Source organism: Aethalodelphis obliquidens, unplaced genomic scaffold (genome assembly GCF_003676395.1).
Source record: "Aethalodelphis obliquidens isolate GAN/ISIS:26980383/991018 unplaced genomic scaffold, ASM367639v1 scaffold1, whole genome shotgun sequence".
Classification (NCBI taxonomy): Eukaryota; Metazoa; Chordata; class Mammalia; order Artiodactyla; family Delphinidae; genus Aethalodelphis; species Aethalodelphis obliquidens.
Window position 1 is genome coordinate 17,814,604 of NW_020837945.1, and position 20,884 is coordinate 17,835,487.

Genomic DNA, 20,884 nt, shown 5'->3' on the forward strand with positions numbered 1-20,884 from the left:
TTTGACTCTCTTTTCAACCTCTGGCAAGACCTTCCTGCATCTCAATAATCTTAACTGGAAAATTAAGTAAAAATAAAAACATCACGTCATTAAGAGACAGATGCTTCATCTGAGCAGTGCTTTCTTAAGTAAACACATGACAGAGCTTCTTGTGACATTTTTTAAAGATGTGGTGCTGTGTCTCCTTGTCTATTGGTCAGTTTGGGGTCAGGAGACAAGAGCTTGAAATTCTGTTTAATTTACAGACCAAAGTTTAGAAAAACAACCCAATTTCCCTCCTGAGGTTAATGTTATAAGTCATCCCTAGTTGTACGGTAATAACTGAGTTGGATAAGAAGCTGAACCAACATTTTCCTTTAAAGTAATGTGTCTTTACCCGGGTGTCCATTATCTCAGATTTTAGAACACCAGATTCACTTGTGAATTTAAGGAGACAAGATGCTTTTTAAATCTACATTGTGAATGTCCAAGATGAAATTTATTTAATGAAATGTCACCCATTTACCAATTTTAAAAGACGATTACTGTCCTAGAAAAATTATCAGGAGACTAATTGTTTGCTATTTCTGAGCTAACACTAAACTCAGACTCCTACCCTACAGACTTTGCTTTAATGTAATTTACCATGAAACTCATTTCCTTAGCATAATTCAAATAAACTCCTTCCTGAGGTTATTTTGTGTGATGGGCACTCAGCAGGACTGTTGTATTTATGACATGATTTAATATCTATTAATATATGTGTATATGTATAGCTGATTCACTTTGTTATAAAGCAGAAACTAACACACCATTGTAAAGCAATTATGCTCCAATAAAGATGTTAAAAAAATTAAAAAAAAAAAATAGGTCAGTATTTTATACAGAAGCCCGTTTAATTTACACCTTGAGTTTTACTAATGATTTCAAACAGCAACACACAATTCTGGAGGCTGCATCACTTGGGAAAATACTGAATTGGACCCCTGCATTACTCTCTAAATTTTACTGTGACTTCTGTAATACTTAAAAAAAAAAAATTTAGTGTGTGAATATACAAATGCCATTAACAAACTCACCCACTACATAACTGTGTTTGGTCCTTAATTCTGTCGGGATTTTAGGCGAGAAATGGCTTCCAATAACAGGAGTCAAGAATTAAAGATTCACTAAGAAAGATATTATTGTAAATAAGATTGCCTAACTTCATTAAGGCCAACAAACCGCTCTTCAATCTTTTGCACGTCTACTGATTACAAATGGTTCCAAATACAAATGCTAATGCTTCCTTGCAGTGAGTCTTTGGGACCTCTGCTTTAAACCCAGACCTTGAATTGTGGTCCTTAATCCATATCAGCCCTGTCCTCTCACTAGGATTTTTCACATCCTATTTTACTAAGGTAGCTTGGTTGAACTTCCTCAGATCTCTTCCTTTACCTTTTCCAAATTGACTTGAATCTTCCTCTTTTCCTATACCTGGACTAGAGAAAGAAGTATCTCCTCTGTCTTTCAAGGGAAAGAATCGCCTTTCTCTGTGGCTTTCTGGAACCCCTTGCCCTGACTCCTCCAAGACCTCACCCCTCAACTAACTCTGGTCTGCATTGCTCTAAAAACTCATCATAAAATACATTTTGATTAAAAAACAATACATTATTTTAGGAGTTGTCAATATTTTCTCCAACATTGTTTTATTCTCTGTGGCACACATGTTTAAATCTCAGCTGCACTAATCCTGCCCAAGGCTGCTTGTGGGAGAAATCCTTAATCTCTAATCTTTAAACATTTCTGTGGATGATTTAGGAACAGTCTCTCACTGGAAAAGTCACTCCTAGGCAATCAGTGACATCGTGATAAATTCTGATTAAGCTCTTCACAGCATTTCCTTAAAATGTGTTGTTGTCAGCCATGACATTACATTTGAAATTTCCTAGATTCCAGAATTTTCTCTGTTAATAAGCTTTGAATATCATAATGTGTGATCTCTAATGTAAGTGTCCCTTGAAAATAGCATATGCTTTTACATGTAACTTGTCATTTCAGGGTTCAAAGATATTGGCAGATTTCAGACTGACATTAGGTGTCCTAGCTTAATGATTGGGGGAATCACATTTGAAAATGCCATTTCTTTGGCCGCTCACAGCCTTTAGTATGCCTGTCACGTCTCTCCAGAAGAGCTTCCAGACATCACTCACATTGTTCTTCCATTTCAATTCCTCTTCAGCTCCTGAAGGGAAATCACATGGGTCTCTCTTGCTGTGCCCTGGTTCCAGCTCCTGTGGCACTGGCTGCCTGTTTCTTTGGGTGCCTAAACGTTCTTCACATTGCCCATGACTCTCTTTGTCCTTGGGAGAGCATACCTCTCCCAGCCAGCTGACAAGCTTTCTTCATGGAAAACAGAACTTTCATCCTCCCTCCAAGGAGTCTGTCTCTCTCAACTGACCCTCAGGCAGTCCCTTTCTGACTGACTCTTGGAGATCTTACAAAATTCACATCTCGTCTCAGCTCTTGCTAAAGTGGAACTGAGATGTGTTCATGCCCAGAATGGCAATCTTTTCTGATGGCCGTCTAAGCATTTCTTGTATGTATCTTCAGCAACAAGTAAATTACATTGATAAATTAGCAATTTAGGGGCCAGAGAGCATGCCAAAAGATTCATTAAAAGAGACCAAAATATCTTAAAATAAATTGCTTTGCTTAGAAGATTGATATTTAACATTACAGGCTTCACCATTCTGTATAAAAGAAAAAATGGAGGTACTCTCCCAGGTCCCTCAAAGCGAATTTGGTGTTTACCACCTGGCTTGTATTTAAATCGGAAATCTAAAATTTAGCCTCCAAATGAAGGGAATATCTCTTGATGCAGTAATACAAAGGCATAAAAAAGTGCTATTTATTTAGATACATTTGGAGGAAAAGACTATTACTCCATTAAATAAATATAAATATCTTATGAAATCGAGTGCAAAGATCACATTTTTTAAAGTAGAAAACCTGGATTCATATTATAGAGGTCCCCTTAGGCCACTTTCCCTTCCTCTTCTATGCCAGGGGGGAAAAAACTCAAGTATGAAGCTTCCACACTAATGCCACAGTGTTAGCTGATAAACATTCTACATTCTCAACAGTGTGTGATGTACTAAGTAACTTCTAGCAGTTTTGAATAGGACATGAATGAAAGGTTCTATTCTTCTGTGAGTGCGGTGAAAAACTCAACATACCACCCCAAAATTGGAGGAGCTGCTTCCAGTCTTCTTTTGCATGTTACTTGGAAGATATTTTACATACTATGATGCACATTTATGCTCCTGATCAAATAGAAAGTGAGTGGTGGTGAGAGGGTTTCCCACAGAGAACTGACTAGCCTAGTAAATGCTACTTAAGTACATAACTGCATAAATAGCATCAAAATGTGGAGCCTTAGAAGGTCACCGAGCCCTGGCCACTTAACTTCAACCACAACATCAACCAGCTGCTCAGTGGACAATTTTGTTATGAGGTGTTAGTGATTTAACAAGTTGGCCAGCAGTAGTTTGGCATAAAAAATTTCATCTCTGTTGGGTTTTACTGTTGCTCACTGGACTTTTTCTTGGCAGAATGGACAAAGTTCCTGCCATTGGCATTTAGGAACCCAAGGAGAATGCAGTAATCACTTTTCTGTGGTATTTTCCACATTCTTTTTTGGTGGTTTGTGTATGATTCTATAAAGCTTTGCAGAAAACACTACTAGGATGACTTGTCTACCTTTTTAGAGTCTCTCCAAACTGTTGTCCTGGATTTCTTTCAACAATATTTTAAATTTATTGCAGAATGCATTATACCTTTAGACTATGTGAAAATTAATCTTATGTAATCAAAAAAATTTAGTCAGATTATAAGAATGGGGTACGTACTCTGTGAAATAATACCTAGCTTGATAGAATGGGAACGGCAGTGTGGGATTGCACAGAGCATGTTTGGTAGACTTAAGCACAAGCACCACCTGAGTAGTTGTGGACAATCACTTACCTTCTCAGTATTTTCTTTCTCTCCAAGCGCTAACACTCTGTAATGGGCATCTTGGTGCTTTAGACATTTCTTAAGTGTAAGTGAGTACATCTTCAAAATATACCATTTACCTGTGGGACTAGTATACCTTCACAACTCACTAAATAACTAAAAGAAATGGGAGTGAAGCAAGCTTACATATGCATGGAAACAGAAATTTACTTGAAATCTTTTTTTTTTTTTTCTCCTCTAGTCATCTCTTTTATGGCTACCTATTTACTTGGCCAAGAAAATAGAAGTCACTGACATTCAAATACCATCTATTAAATGTTTGTAACTTGCAGAACATTGAGTTAAATACAGATTTTTTTCAACAGTGGATGGCGGGGGTAGGCTGGGGGATGCTCTCTGATCTCCTGCGGCTTATAGTTTGTCAGAGAAGATGGAAAATTAGACAAGCATTCAAAATAATATGTAGTGAGGGCTATGACATAATCCCACAGTTGCCTTGCAAATTCTAGATTCTAAATAAGGCCTGTTTCTACATATCCTTGAGCATGTGTGATCCAGATGGATTATAGGAACATCTATTCTAGTGTAATTTTTCAGTTTTCCTCTAAATATTCACCAGAAGTGACCACTCTGACTACATGCAGCTTTAATTTACCTGGGGGTCCAGTCTCTGTGTGAAAAGGCAGTTAAAATAAACTCATATACAATTGGGAGGAAAAAAGTCAAGTGCTAGTATAATTGCCACAGAAAAGTAGAAATACAAAAATCACTCATTATTTGCACTTCATTTGTTCTGTCCCTTAGGACATCTTCTTGGCCTCTCCCATGACGATTCCAAATTCTGTGAAGAAAATTTTGGTTCCACAGAAGATAAGCGCTTAATGTCTTCCATCCTAACCAGCATTGATGCATCCAAGCCCTGGTCCAAATGCACCTCAGCCACCATCACAGAATTCCTGGATGATGGCCATGGTATGTATAGTTCCATAGGCTCAGAAACAAAACTTGGAATTATTGCAAGTTGTACTTCATTATGTCCTCGTGATGTTCACCTTACCCTCTAAGACAGTAGTTGCTTAGAAAGTGTCAGAAAAAGGAACAAGGGGACTGTCTGTTGGTGTGTAATGCCAATGTCCTTGGTGGCATTATAGCAATGGTATTTTTGCTTTTGAATTACAAAGTTCAAAGAGAAGCAATGTGGGAGACCACACAGAATGCCTAGCCAGTGCCCTGAAAGCCTGGCTTTTATTCCCTCTTTCACCACTAGCTTACTGTGAGAACATTGGCAGATAATCTTGCTTCCCTGCTATTAATATGACTCTCAGAATTATTTGTTACATCCTTATTATAGGGGTGTGGTTAAAATGTAGGTGACAGTTCTGTCAGATTCTCTTTATGGCGACATAAAACCAAGAATGGAAGCTCTTTAGGTTTGCATTCACTAAAAAGTTTGGTTTCATCCTGACAGCCTGTTTTCCTGAAAGTGGAGTGAAAACTGCAGAACAGGAATAGAAAAATCAATCTGAATGGTGAGAAAACAGTTTAAGAATTTCAAAAGAAAATCCTTGGCTTTATCCCCTAAGTACAGTTCAAGAGCACAGCACATTTTATTAAGTTCTGCAAATCTAGGATTAGTGCTGTAAATTATATAAAAATACTAAGGAAGTCACAGTTTTAGAAATAATAAATTCTGACCCTTAAGTAATCTTTGAAACAAGCTGTTGCTAATTTCCTAGCATTCCTTGTTACCTTAAAATATTAGAAACACAGGAGAAGAGATGAGGTAGAGTTGGAAGAGATCTTCAGAGACCACAGAGTTCAAGTTTCTCATATTACAGAAATGGACATCTTCTCATTCCTTTTTTTTTTTTCTCTTAAAACATGTCTCTTTCTAAAACTGGTGGTTGAAGTGAATGTGACAGAAATTCTTGATCATGATAATTGTTCACAAATTTATCTCATGATGTATGGTTCAAAGTTAGATAAACAGAATCTGCAATAGCTGTTTTTCCTTGTTCCACAAAGTTTATGGCTTGAAATTTTTGTAACTTCATAGTGAGTTGGCCATCTTGAGCTTTGGCTACATAATTACACAACAATTAATAAATTCAGTTTTTTTCAGACAAAAAGAAATTCCACTACACAGTTCTTTGCTATCTTGTAGCCAAAATGTTCATAAACTCATTTTTGCTATGTTAATGGTGAACTGGTAATGCTTTAGTTACTCTCAGCTACTTACATTTACTATTCCTGAAAACAATCCACACCCATCTTGCTTTAAAATTTCCCTTAATACAAAATAAATGTTCTTTGTTAGTTGAAATGATGGCCTAATATCTTGATGATTCAGAAACAATATCAAGAATCAATGTATTAGGTTTTTCCTAGACTAATATAAAGTGGTAATTTTCTGTTTAGTTAGCCCAGTTTAAAATGCTGATTAAATGCTGATAGAGTCCTGGAGTGAATGCTTACCTAATTACCTGCCTACCTACATTGATCGAGTCCATATCTAATAACGTTCCTCTTGGGTGGAATCTTAGTTTCCACTCTTAGTATTACTTTTACTGTTTTTCTTCAAGTTTCCTAAAAATGGAATAACATTAATATTTCATTTCAAAATCACACATTACTCATTCCAAAAGGTTGAGCTAAACTTTGAATCACTAAATGAACAGATTTAGTTGCTAAGGCAGCAAATACTTATGGCTAAAATTGAACCAACTTTTTTTTCCTTGTGTAAGTATTAGGTCAGCTAATTACAATGCTGTGCAGAATTTTGTTCCTATTGCCATATTTCTGGAATGATTCATTTATTTCATGTTTGTGGAATTCATGATTTTACTTTCCATGCAGTAAAGACGCTCCCAGTATTGTTTTCATTTTTTAAACATTATTTCTGTATTTAAAAGAATCTACACTCAGATTTTTTTTAAATTTTACAACAAATTTTATACATCTTTCTGTGTCTACTCCAAAGGATCTCATGGTAGATAACAGCCAAAACCATACTTTTGCTAGAAATAGGTCTTATTCATTTGCACTGAGGAAATCACATCTGAACTCCCCATTTATATGTTAAATAAATAAATAAATTCAGTTACCAACAGTTGTCAGACAGGAAATTCTCATAATATATTCATTCATTCATTCCTTTCATCATGCCTAGGCTCTCTCACTTTTGAATGTGTTGGTTAGGCAGTCTTGTGTTTTAACTGCCCCATCCCACCAAAAACTTCAATTTTATCAGTAGCCTATAGTGAGTAAAGAAATTTCAGAATGATGAGAATCTAAGAAAGGCACTGTAGCTGTGACACAGTGGCAAAGTTCAATTACATTCATTTCAAAACAGACGCAGAACTGAAGCTACAATACTCTCTGTAGCACTGTCATTTACACTTGAATTTAAATAATTTAATAACGTTTAGATTGCAACCAAAAGCTGACTTAAGTCAGTTAAAGCCAAAGTATGACAATAGGAACTAATCAACAGGATTTTCAGATGGTGGCAGTTCTGACATTTCAACTCCAGATCTTAGGAGAGAACCAAGGGGACAGTCAAAGCCCAAGATGATGGAAAAACAAACAAAAACGCAAACAGAATACATCTTTGTTCGAAGACTAAGCTGATATCATATCATCAAACCTTTTCAATTTACTCGTAGGGAGCTACTCACATTTGCAAGCAGAGCCCATTCATTCATATGTAGTAGAAAAAGTTCTACTATTTTTCTGTTCTAATTTTCTAGGCCACTAACTATTTAGAGCAAAAAAAAAAAAAAAATATTAGTCATTTGGGTGCATAGGGGATGCCAGACAGGTAAGCTGAGAGAAAGAAGTAAAATCATTTGACAATAAGAGAGAAACCAGAAGAGCTGTAAAAAGTAGCCCTGAAACAGTAAAAGCACAGTGGTCTGGCACCATGTTCCAGAAGGTCAGAAACCCTCTTACCCCATTATTGTATCCTGCTGAAATCCCTCAAGATTTCAGCAGGATACAATAATTGATACTCAGAAAAGAAGTGATTTTCTGTCATTTAGGAAGGTTAAATTAGGACACTCATATAAAAGGCAGCAAAGCTATTGATGTTTTTAGGTAGATAGTCTCATAAAATGGATACAATTTTTAGGTGGTGTCTAAAGACTACATTACCTAGAGAATCCATTTATGTAATAGCTTATCTGTCTTGCTCCCACCTCCAGCAATGCTGGAGAAATGATGTCTTAGAGTACAATTAAATTTGAATCATTTCATTTGTTTTTAAAATTATTAGCCATAAGTAGGCAGACATGTGTAGCACTCTACCACTGCCAAATTTAAATTTCTTAATATTGAGTGTTTCCCGTTTTAGTTCCAACAAGAAATATGCAGCAATTAGGTTATGGTTGAAAAGTCAGTGTGCACATTCTAAAATAACTGGGCCTGCAGATTTGTGATTCAGAAAGGAAGAAGCCATGTCTTACGGAGACTACCTCCTCCAACTCAGCCTGGCCAAGATACTTGCAGACTTCCTGCAGTGTTTATACAAGTTAGCTCTAGGCAAGCTGGCTAGGAGTATGATCCTCAAAAATAAAGGTAAGCACTGGCAGAGAAACTGTTCAGCAAAAACAGTTATTAAATTTCTTTTCTCAAATGTTTAGTAACCATGAAGCCAAAAACAATAGCCCTGTCTGCTGGATCCCTCAGTTCACAGTGCCAGGTGATAAGAAGGACCACTGCCTAAGCAGACACAGCTCAAGAACACCCAAGACACAGGCTGCTAAGGAAAATCTAAAGACAGCTTTGAAAAATTCATATTTAAAGAGCTAAGTTTACAGCCACTTACTGAACACAGAACTTTGGAGAGAAAGTGGTATTAGAAAACCAATTCTCTGAATCCTTTGTTAAGTGTAGACAGTGAAGCTAGTAATAAGATCTTAACATTCAGTTTTTAAGGCCCTACTCATAAAATTCAAGGCCCATGATGGTATTCTCTTTATTTTCACAGTAAATATGTTCTTTAACATGGTCTGTGAGTAAAACATGTTCTTTAAGTCCACAGTGACCCATATGTTTAAAAAGCTATGCTTCATCCTTTAACACAGAGAATTTTTAATCGAATTTCCTTGGCATCACATCTGCTAAACAGTGTACTACAAACAGATCCCTTGAATTACTTTGGTCAGCAACCACTGTCTGTGCCTTTGTCATTGCCCAAGTTAGTTTATTCGTCACTGAACCCATAATGCATCAGTGACTCTTTTAAACATGCAAATAAAGACCTTAGAAAAGAGTTGCAAGACCAGGGAGATGATGCTAAAAGAAGAAACTTTGCAATGTTGTGAGCCTTCTTTGAATGAGTTTCATTAGGTATATTCATTGATTTTTCCTAGGCCAAGGATATTTGGACCAATTCGTTTTCTGTTTTTTTGCCACACCATGCAGCTTGCGGGATCTTAGTTCCCTGACCAGGGATCGAACCCGGCCCCCGGCAGTGGAATCGCAGAATCCTAACAACTGGACCACCAGGGGATTCCCTGTTTGGGCCAATTCTTATTTTCAGTGTGCGTGTATTAAAAAGGAAGAGAAGACAGAAATAACTACAGTGCTAGAAACGGGGCGGGGCGGGGGAATGAGAAGAATAAAGAACAACCAACCTTCATCTGATGTTTCATTTATCATTAATATGAAAGACAAACAGTGCTAGAAGTCAGATATAAAAGAACAAAGATTTTTCTGCTCCATTTCCTGGAGGCATGGCATACCTTCCATCACCCCAAGTGTACTTTGTGGCCATGGAGAGACTACCACTTTCTTTCCTTTATTTATCCATCCCAGATCACTGGCTCTTACTTTTTAAATTTTCTACTTTACTTATAACCTAACAGTTAACTTAGCATTTAACTTAACATGGATGGTGAAACCAAATATGTGATGTGCACACATTTTCATTGTCTTTCTTTTAGAAACAATCCATCTATATACGCAGAATGTTAAAACAAAAGGGAGGAAGGAAGGAAAGGAGGGAGGGAGAGAAAAAGGAGGGGAGAAAAGGGAAAAGAACTTGGCAATTTTGTGGAACAGAATAAACAGACAAAATGTCAGCAGCAAAGCCCAGACAGGATTTCAGGCTAAGATAAATTTTAAAATATGTGAAGATATGGTTGAGAATAAAAGTAAAACAGATTAAGAAAAGTCAACAATAGATTGGACACTTTTAGAGGTCAATATAAAAGATTCTAAAAGACTGATCCATTTCCTCTCTCAGCCCTCCCCCAAATTGTACATATTTTTTAGACGAAAAGTGTATATCCGACCCACTATTACTTAAATCTTAAATATTTCATATCGTGAGATTCGAAATCAGGCTTTATATTGATTTTTTTATGGTTGTCCCTTGGCCCAAGTCTTCCCTTTGGTAGCACTGTCTGTACCTATTTTATTGCCAAAGGACATAATTCAACATATAGATGGAATGGATAGACTGTAGATTTCACTGTTAACAGAAACTAATGCAGCAACAAATCCTAATGTTGAGAGCATTAAAGTAATAAATGAATAGCAAATCTGAATAAATCATTTTATTTTAAGCAAGAAAAGTTCATCTCCAAATGACCTCTAAGGGAAAACCGTAGAGCTAAGATATCTCTCTTTTTTAATAGCCAAGTAAATATGTTATACATTTTTAAAACTTATACTTTGGTATTGAGCTTCATAAAGAGAGGCCACGTCTTGGAGCCTCCTTTGTCATAAGCTGATTCCAAATTGCATTGTACGTTTCTTTTCACACATCATACATCATCAGGGAGGTAGAGGAGGTATCAGTGACCGCATATCCATGGAGAGGTGCTGAGTTATTTCAGCTTGGGAGAAACGAGGTCGACCCATGCCACATGCACCCACACATGTTAAAGACTTCCCAGCTAATATTTAGTTACCCAGTCTTACAGTCTGTGCTTTTCAGTAAAATTAAAAAAAAGAGAAAAGTTTCTTCAAACAGCACTTTTGGAGAACTGGAAAGCATTCTTGCTGCCTCAGAGATCTGTTGACAGTCTTCTACCATCAGCAATCCGCTATGCATTCCCTGGTTTACACAGGCTCTTTTTTACGTAGCAAGGAAGATAATGCTTTTCCCGGAGTTCCAAAGGGCCTCATCTCACTTTATCTTCTAAACAAAGCTTAGTGAGGTTTTACTATCATTCCTTCCTATTGACTTGCTGTTGATGTTTTTCTTTTAACTTAATGTTTTTCTCCCCAAGTTCTCTTTGGCTGGATACTGATTTTTAATGCTTTTTCTGGCTTGCCTTAAGAAGCTTTACCTCTTCAAACGTTCTGGCTCAGAAGTTAAGTAGGAACTTTGCTCTTTATTCATTTTCATATAATGCCTCCAACACAGATTGACAAATTTCAAGGTATTCGCTTTGAAGAAACTTGAGTGTAGTTGTAAAAACATTTGCAGTATACTTAAAATGTGCTGAATATTCCATTTCTCAGTGGAAAGTAGGATTTAAACATGGTTTTCTTTTGTTGAATAAAAAGAATGACTTGAATACATCTGAAATGTTGTTAAATATGTTGGGCATAGTACCAATAGGATTGTTTTCTATTTTTCTGGTCCCCCCTTATAGCTCTGTGAGCTAATTTTACCCTTCCAGTGTCACAGTGAGGAGAGAAACATTTCACAGATCTTAAAAATAAATTAGGGAGCAGTTAACTAATTTGGCCAAGAACACTCAGCCATTTAGTATTTTGCCAGAATTAAACTTTAGACCAACTGTTTCTTCCTTTAGCTACCATTTAAAGGATCCCTACACATGCCTGCCCTTTAGCAGTAAAATAAGCAATCTATCCACATGCTCAGCAGAGGCAGGATGGGCCTCTGAGCATAAAACCCTAACAGCTATGGGACCTTGGGTAACTGATCCATCTTTATATTCCTCAGTTTCCTTATCTGCAAAATAAAACAATGAAAGAATCTGCTTCATAGTGTTCTCGTAAAGATTGAATAAGCTAATACCTTTAAAGAACCCGTGTCCCCTGCATCGGCAGGCAGACTCTCAACCACTGCGCCACCAGGGAAGCCCCAATTATTTTTAATATTGTTAATAATCAGTGTGTAAATCTTAATATCGAGTAGACAGAAAAACACCAGAACTGATGGGCAATATGTAAGCTCCTGTATGAAGAGAAGTTGTTGAAGGAGTTAACTCACTGGGAAGGGATTTCTTAGGGAAGCTTTTTGGGGAAGGTGAGGCACATTTCAGCTTCTGAATTTGCACTGTCTATGTCAGCTTCTACTGACCTCCCCCCGCCATCCCTTTATAATCCCCACATCACTACGTACTGAGAGCACCAACTTGTTTGTGACAGACACACTCCAAAGACCCAACAAATACCAACTGCATTCAATAATTGATACAAAGGGGAGAAAAAGGATGCAAAGAGTAAAAACATGGGCCTAGTCCCAAGTTATCAAAGATGTTTTCTTTTCTCCTCCCACTACTCCTGATATGTGATGCTTGAAAGCTCTTTATTAAAATTCTTTCGGTCTAAGAGAAAGACTTTATTTCCTTCAGTTTATTGGGAGACCTTTAGGGGCAGATCTGGGTCATTTTTCTGTATCCCTAATATCTAGTATGTTTGCTAGAACATTGTAGGTGCTAAGCAAATGCTGGTTGAGTGCAGGAATGAATGAGGCATCCACTTGTTTATTACTTATGGAATTAATGGAAAGGTGACATGCATGGGGGATGGGTCCCCCCCGATGCAGGGGACACGGGTTTGTGCCCTGGTCCGGGAAGATCCCGCATGCCGCAGAGCGGCTGGGCCCATGAGCCATGGCCGCTGGACCTGCGCGTCCGGAGCCTGTGCTCCACAGCAGGAGAGGCCACAACAGTGAGAGGCCCACGTACCGCAAAAAAAAAAAAAAAAAGAATGGGGTAGTTGGAGGTGGAGAAAGGGATATAGAAAGGGTGCAAGGACAAACTCTGTTTCTCAAAGTTGTAAACACCTATTTATTATTATTGTTGTTGTTATTGTTATTATACCCACTATCTTATTTCCTCTAGGTCCAACCGAGTTTCTGTTAGTCCCTCAGCACAATGACTATTTTCACAGCTAATTATTATGAAATAATTTTATTTAATCAAACCACTGCACATCATTATGTATACCCCAGAGCACATCATCCATGGGAAATCCTAGTGGGTGCTGGTGAGCTCACAGAGGCGCTCAGCCTCATCCACAGGGAGTCCCCTCCCCAGGGCATCACACTGCAGATCTGTAGATGCATCGTGTTTCAGCACCAGCTGGAGTCTTGCATTTTCAGATCCATAATTTTCAAGGTTTGAAACAGAAACACAGAACAGTGGTCAATCTTGGTTATTCTTTTAGGTAACTGTTTGCTAGACCTGCCACGCAAGCAGATCCTGGGCCCCGAGGAACTGCCGGGACAGACCTATGATGCCAGCCAGCAGTGCAACCTGACCTTCGGGCCCGAGTACTCGGTGTGTCCCGGGATGGACGTGTGCGCCCGCCTCTGGTGCGCCGTGGTGCGCCAGGGCCAGATGGTGTGTCTGACCAAGAAGCTGCCAGCCGTGGAAGGGACACCATGTGGAAAAGGGAGGATCTGCCTGCAGGGCAAGTGTGTGGACAAGACCAAGAAAAAATATTATTCAGTAAGTGATTTTCTTGTCACGCAGGGCCTGGAGACCTAAGGTCTGATGTACCTTCCTGTGACACCTGTGGGGACTGGCCACAGAAGGCTCTATTTCCTAGTTAAAATATTTTTCCTTGAGGGATCTATTTACAGCTCCCTCCTTTACCTGCAAGAGCCATCCCCAGCTGTCAATTACTGGAGAAAATGCAGATCTCAGGTTATATCCTGTAGCAAATAAGTAGACAGCCCAGATTCTGTCTAATTGAGACCCCACGTAGGGCCCCAAATTACCGCTTGGGAGTTTACTTTCAAACTGCTCGTAAAGTTATTGGAATACATTTATTTAAATTCGGTAAGGAAGTAACAGCAAAGCTGACACGTGGTCCTCATGCATACTTGGTGAACTCCAAAATGGTCACGCTTTCCCCCTCATGGCAAGTTAATCTAACTTCAGGAACTATAATAGCCACACCTGCTCCAGGGAGACACCTCCTCCCTCCCTATGCACCCGGTCCAGCTTCATGTCAGCAACTGACACCTTCACTGTCAAGGTCCAAGCAAAGCATTTGTTCCCTCTCACTCATAACATTTTCAAAGTCCCTAGAAGAGTGTTGCCATAGGCGTGTTGCCTGTGCCTTTCAAGACTAACACACAAGCAAGCATCCTCAGATACCCTGACGCAGACACCCTGACACATACAACCAGAGGAAGTTCTTCAGGAATTCCCTCGGCAAAGGCGTTTCTAATATCTTCCTTTTGGAGTCTCTCAGCTTCCTGCTGCCAGCCGTGTTTCTATAGCAATAAACCGGGGATGTCATAACAGGACTCTTCATTCCCTGTGATGTGGGTGCATGTGATTGGGTGCTCTTCAGTATCTGTCCCATTTCCTCTTTACAGGGTGTAATGAAGCCAAGCCCAGGTCAGATACATTTATGCATGTGGCAGAGGATCTGTCACAGGTGGGACGTGTGATGTCAACAAAGGGGCTGCAGAACTTCAGTGCTAAAGAGGGAGAAAAGATGGAAGCATAATCAACCTGGAATCATACAGAATCTTTAGCATCACACAGTTCTTTAAAGATGCAATATCAGGGTGGACACAATGTGAACCGTGGTTCGGTGGTTATTAACAGAAATGTGCGGTATCAGAAGGTCCAGAGAAGCCACGAGCAACCCTTGCAGTGTGCTCAGTACTTAGGGTGAAGTGTTCAGACCCTTTAGTGCTGGGGGGTGGAGGACAGAAAACGTGGATTGCCAAGATTTGGAATCACATTGTAATTCCAGAGTGTTCAATACCTGTGACCGTGTTAAATTCAGTGAAAATTTAACTGTGATGAAGTGTCCACCGAGCGACTGAATTCAAATGATTTCCAAATGTACATTCCACTGAGTCATTGAATGCATGTGATTTCCAAATGTACATTTTGAATGTTTTCCTCCCTTCTCAGTTAAAATATCTTCTATTTTCTGTTTTAGACATCGAGCCATGGCAGCTGGGGATCCTGGGGTTCCTGGGGCCAGTGTTCTCGCTCATGTGGGGGAGGAGTACAGTTTGCCTATCGCCACTGCAATAACCCCGCGCCCAGAAACAATGGCCGTTACTGCACAGGGAAGAGGGCCATCTACCGCTCCTGCAGTGTCTTACCCTGCCCAGCCAATGGTACGCTGCTCCCAAGTGTCAGCAACCATCATGTGTCGGCTGTAATTTTTATTCTAGCAGTAATAAATAGCAGAGGCTGGAGAAATAGCCTATTAATCTTGTACTGCACAGTTCCACCAGTATGCAAATCAATAACAAATACATGAGTGATTTTTAAATTATTATTATAAACAACTGAGTGTTCAGGGAGTAGGAAGAAAATAATTGCTGTTTTCAACTCTGTGTTTAAGATAAAAATCCTTCAACACTGGTGTAGAGAGACTCTGGGAAAAAAAATATATCATCTATCATCTCCTTAAATGTATTTAAATGAACAAGAATATATCTAAGTTTCAGAACAGAGAGAGTAATAATGTGACATGTTCGATTTTTAGGTAAATCTTTTCGTCATGAGCAGTGTGAGGCCAAAAATGGATATCAGTCTGATGCAAAAGGAGTCAAAACATTTGTGGAATGGGTTCCCAAATATGCAGGCATCCTGCCAGGAGATGTGTGCAAACTGACCTGCAGAGCTAAGGGCACTGGCTACTACGTAGTGTTTTCTCCAAAGGTAACTGCATGCAGACGGTCCAGAAACAGTAGGCATCCATGGAGGAAATTATTTGGTAGAATGGAGCCTGCACATACCAAATGTAAACAGTCATTATTTGGGGGGGTGGCTAGGTTTTGGAAGGTTTCATTTTCACCTCTGTAATTTCTGTATTTTCAAACTTGCTACAATGAATCAAAAGGATTTTGTAAACAGAACAAGTAAATGTTTTAAAAGCTATTTTTGAAAAAGTGTAACTCTCTGTCAAGAAGGTGAATTGCAAACTTAACTTCAAAATAGTATTCCCTAGGTACATTTGTAAAGGGGACTCTAAAACAAGAAAGTTTTCTATTTTTCTGTCATCTTTTACTGAAGAATTTCTTTGGTGATTCATGAAGATAGATTCAAGATCATCATCCCTGACCTAGACTTTAAAGTGTCTTGCACCTTTAAAATGAATCAATGTCCTTTTAGTTATACACATTTATAATATATGCATGTGAAATTATCCCTTGTTTTCCACAGAAGAGCATTTTCTAACTTATTGAAGTTTCATTTCTCACAAGCAACATTATGCGGCAGTTAAAACAGTTTATCTAATTCGCAAATAGGTGCTATATTTAAAACCATCTCTGTAACTGGTCTTCAGATATTTATGACATATTATTGAAAAATAAGTTAATGTCCAAGTTATGTAACATTTAAAATGTTTTATCTTTTTATTGAAAAATAATACATTTTCATTTAAAAATATTATAGAGAGATAAAAGCAAAAATATTACCTGGAAATATAATCATTTAGAGAGCTGTTAACCTGTTGAAGAATACCCTACCTCACTTTATATACACCCTCATATACACACACTTATATGAAAGAGTTTTGTATATACACAAATACAAAATATGTATGTTTACACATATGACTATATTATGTTACTTATACATACTTATATGCACAAACCACTGAGTCCATATACATAGTATTTTGTAACTAGCTTATTAAATATATGCTAATTCTTTTTTTTCAAAAATATTCAGTCTCTTCCAGTAAGTACTTTTCTCTGACCTTCCCAGACTTCTTTTTTACACAAAATTGTCTCTACTTCAGTGTCTCACAGTTCAACACAATAGGGAATGCTTTCCAACCGTTACAAGGTTGTGACTGTCCAGTGTAGATTTTCAATTTTGTTACAGTAATAACAATTATGCACAAGACAGAAATAGAGTCACAGATATAGAAAACAAACTACCAAGAGGGGAGGGAGGAAGGGATAAATTGGGATTGGGATTGACACATACACACTACTATATATAAAACAGATAACTAACAAGAATTTACAGTATAGCACGGGGAACTATACTCAATATTCTGTAATGACCTATATAGGAAAAGAATCTAAAAAAGAGTGGATATAATGCATATGTATAACTGATTCACTTAACTGCACAGCAGAAACTAGCACAACATTGTAAATCAACTATAAAATTAATTAACAAAAAACAATCGTGTAAACAAAAAGGATGTCTGCGTTTGTGAGCCTGCTCGTATTCTGCTCTCCACACAAGTGACAGACAGTCCCACACTAAGTGAAAGATTGTTTCTAGCAATAAAAAGGCAAGACTATACCATGGGAACGTGTTACCCACACAGAAATGGAGACTAGGACCTCGGGTCTCCTAACACATTCGGAATTAAGCTCAAGAGATAAAGAAGAGAGAAAGGGCATAACCCCAATCTATCCCAGTTCTTCTTTCTGCCAATATGTCAAGAATTTTTCAGTTGGATACTCCTGGAAACTATGGGTTGTTTTTTTTTTTTTTTTTTTTGGTTGTTTTTTTTTCAAAGTACCAGCCATTCCAATCAAACTTAAAACTCCCAAATTAGAACTTGCAATTTTATCAGAGAACCCACCTACGCAGGCCCAAGTGTTTCCCACTGCTAACGTGTTTCTCATTATTCAGGTGACCGATGGAACGGAATGCAGGCCATACAGCAATTCCGTCTGCGTCCGGGGAAAGTGCGTGAGGACGGGCTGTGACGGCATCATTGGCTCGAAGCTGCAGTATGACAAGTGCGGAGTGTGTGGAGGAGACAACTCCAGCTGCACAAAGGTGATTGGAACCTTCAATAAAAAAAGGTAACGTGAGAGAACGATTGCCCTTATCTGATCTGAACGAAGCTTTAGACTCTTGCAAAATTGATAAAGGAGAACTCGTGTTACATCATAAGCTATCTGTGGGAGGACATCTAGCCAGGACCTAGTTACACATTATGAATATGAGAAGTGAAGGGAAGGAGAGGACATGAAATGAGCTCTGCATGCCGACTGGAAATCCATGGCACCTCTGCGAGCAGATTAACTGCAGTAGCCGTGGGTCCAGGTTTTACAGAGTGTGAAAAAGGCAAAGAAAAAATCTGTGACATTCCACTTTAGCCATATCTTGCAGATCTGTTATTTCTGAAACACCATTTAGGAAGAGATGGCTGGTTTCCAACGTAACTACTGTTTTGTTTTGTTTTTTTACAAATACATTCTCATTAGGCTGTAGTTTTATTGAGAAAACATTTCTCAATGCAAAATGTAAGTTATCTGCAGTAGTGTAGATGGCAAGCCTGTTTTTGAGACAGCTATCCTGGTTTATATCTACTCTGTAAAGAATAATGTCAGTTTTCTGCTTCCTCTTATGGTCCTGATTACACTCTTGCTTTACCACTTTCTGGCGTGAAATATTATACTATCAGCTAGGATGGCTGAGTCAGCTAAAGAGTCTGCTGGAATGCAGGATTGTTTTTCCTCTTCACCAGACCACTCTTATGCTAAGTGGTCTTGGTCAGGTTCACCTGTATTCCTGATATATGTGCTGTGTTGTCTTTAACTGGAGAGGAATATACAAACCAAGTCAACAATAAGAATTTCTTAAAACAATCGCATGCCATGGTAATGTAAAAAACTAGAAATGACCTTTGATATGATAAAAAAAAAAGTATGGCTGGAGAATTTATTCTGTATTAAAATATGCATTACTAATCCTATTTGCTAGTGATATAATAATTATTCATCTAATTGTGTTGTGCCATCTAGGTCAAAACCCCTGCAAGTCCAATTATATCCTGTGTTTTAATATATTTCAAAGGTTCAAGGCTCCTTAGAAATGATCCAGTCTAACGTTTTGCTTTACAAATGAGGGAATTGGGACTCTGAAAGTTTAAGACTTACCCAGTTTTACTTGGCTGATAAATGCCAAAGTAGAGGCTATAGCTTAGGTCATAAAAGTAGGATGCACAGGCCATTTGTAAAAAAGAAAAAAAGAAACCAAAAAAGAAAGAAGGGTAAAAATTCAGGAACCAAATGAGAAATAAAATTATTTTTTTAAAAAATAACACCTTACCTTATGTACTGTATGCTGTGTATCCTTCCTACATCAACTTATAAACCTCTTTTTATAATGCTAAATTTAGCATTAAGCTTTTTTATTTACAACAAATATCCGCATATTTGATGTCACCTGAAAAGGGGAAGGAAGACATTCATGATAGCAACAAGCAGGATCCCACATAACTGCTTGCAAATTGACTTGACCAAGATTATAGTATGTGGTACAAATGACCTGTTTGAGTATCCTATATAAATTATCTTGGCCTAGTGTGATCGATAAAAGAGAACATTGATCTTGGAGCTGGAATATTTGCAATCACGCTCTGGCTCAGTAATTCACTAGCTATGTGATCTTTGAAGAGTCACTCAACTTCTTTACAATTAGCATCCTTGAGAGTAGAATGGAAATAATAGTAATTATCTTGCAAATGAATGTTGCTGTGAGGACCAAATGAGATAATGCATATTAAACTACTGCACTAAGTTCAAACCTCTTCACAAATATGATCCAATTTTAATTCACTCCTCCCTCAATTTTCTTCGTGTCAGTAAAGGGCAACTCAGTCCTTCTACTGCCTAGTACCAAAACTTTGGCGTCATCTTTCACACCTCATTTTCTCTCACACCCCACATCCATCCATCTGCACATCCTCTCAGTCCTACTTCCAACATATGTCCAGAATCTGTTTGCCCCTTACCCCACAAGCAGAAGCACTGCCATCTGGTAGTCATTGTCTCTTGCCTGGACAAATCCAGCGGTCTTCCCACGGGTCTCCTGGCCCCTGGCCCCTCACAGACTCTTTTTCACAAAGCAGAGAGAGCCATCACTTTATCACCTAAGGCAGATGGTGGTATTCCTGGGCTCAACCCTCCAATGGCTACCTTCTCACTTAGAGTCAGTGTCCGAGATCTCTTCATAACCTGTGAGATGCTAAAACATTTGGTCCCTGCCCTGCTCTGAGTCCCTTCTACACTGGCCACTTCCCTTGCTCTGCGCTAACATACTGGACTTCCCAACACTCCTCAAACATGGCAAGTGGCAGCATGTGCACTATTTCCTCTGCCTGGAACAATTTTTAACATTTAATAAGCAGTGCTTCCTCTAGAATTCCTTTAGATGTCTGTTAAATGTCACCACTACCCGCCCCCCAAAAAGGTGGTGGCTTCCATAAGTGAATAGGAGCATCTCTCCCCCATCCTCGTCGTTCCTCTATCTTCTTACTCTGTTTCTTCACAGCTCTTAATCAACAGATATTGTCACATATTTTGTTTGGGGGTCTAAGCCCCACCCCACTAGAATGTCCCTTCCATGGCAGCATGCTTAGTATGTAAGAATGCATGTATTCCTTCATGGCAGGTACTTGTACTAGGGAGATAGCCCTGAAGAAAAGAAGATTCCCCTGCCTTGCCAGCCACACTTCATACTTCATAGTTATATGAAAACATCTGCGTTCATTCATGGTAGCCAAGGAAGCTGGTCAATGTCTAAAGTGTAAATAATACCAAGAAGGGTGCAAAGAAAATGAATAAAGAGTACAAAGGGAAACTATTTTACTAAAACATCAAGAAATCAGAGCATGACTATTTACAATAGCCAGGACATGGAAGCAACCTAAGTGTCCATCAACACATGAATGGATAAAGAAGATGTGACTCGTATGTACAACAGAATATTACTCAGCCATAAAAAGAAACAATAACTTGAGT

The 20,884-nt window shown here is 38.5% G+C and overlaps 1 protein-coding gene across 1 annotated transcript in view; it reads left to right on the forward strand.

Moving 5' to 3' along the window:
• ADAMTS5 (ADAM metallopeptidase with thrombospondin type 1 motif 5) overlaps window positions 1-20,884 on the forward strand; it is a 50,581-nt gene that overhangs the window by 20,480 nt on the left and 9,217 nt on the right. The window contains exons 3-7 of the mRNA XM_027101839.1: window positions 4,780-4,947; window positions 13,348-13,631; window positions 15,088-15,271; window positions 15,646-15,821; window positions 17,763-17,938. Of these exons, the coding sequence (XP_026957640.1) occupies window positions 4,780-4,947; window positions 13,348-13,631; window positions 15,088-15,271; window positions 15,646-15,821; window positions 17,763-17,938 (988 nt within the window). The remainder of the gene's footprint in view (window positions 1-4,779; window positions 4,948-13,347; window positions 13,632-15,087; window positions 15,272-15,645; window positions 15,822-17,762; window positions 17,939-20,884) is intronic.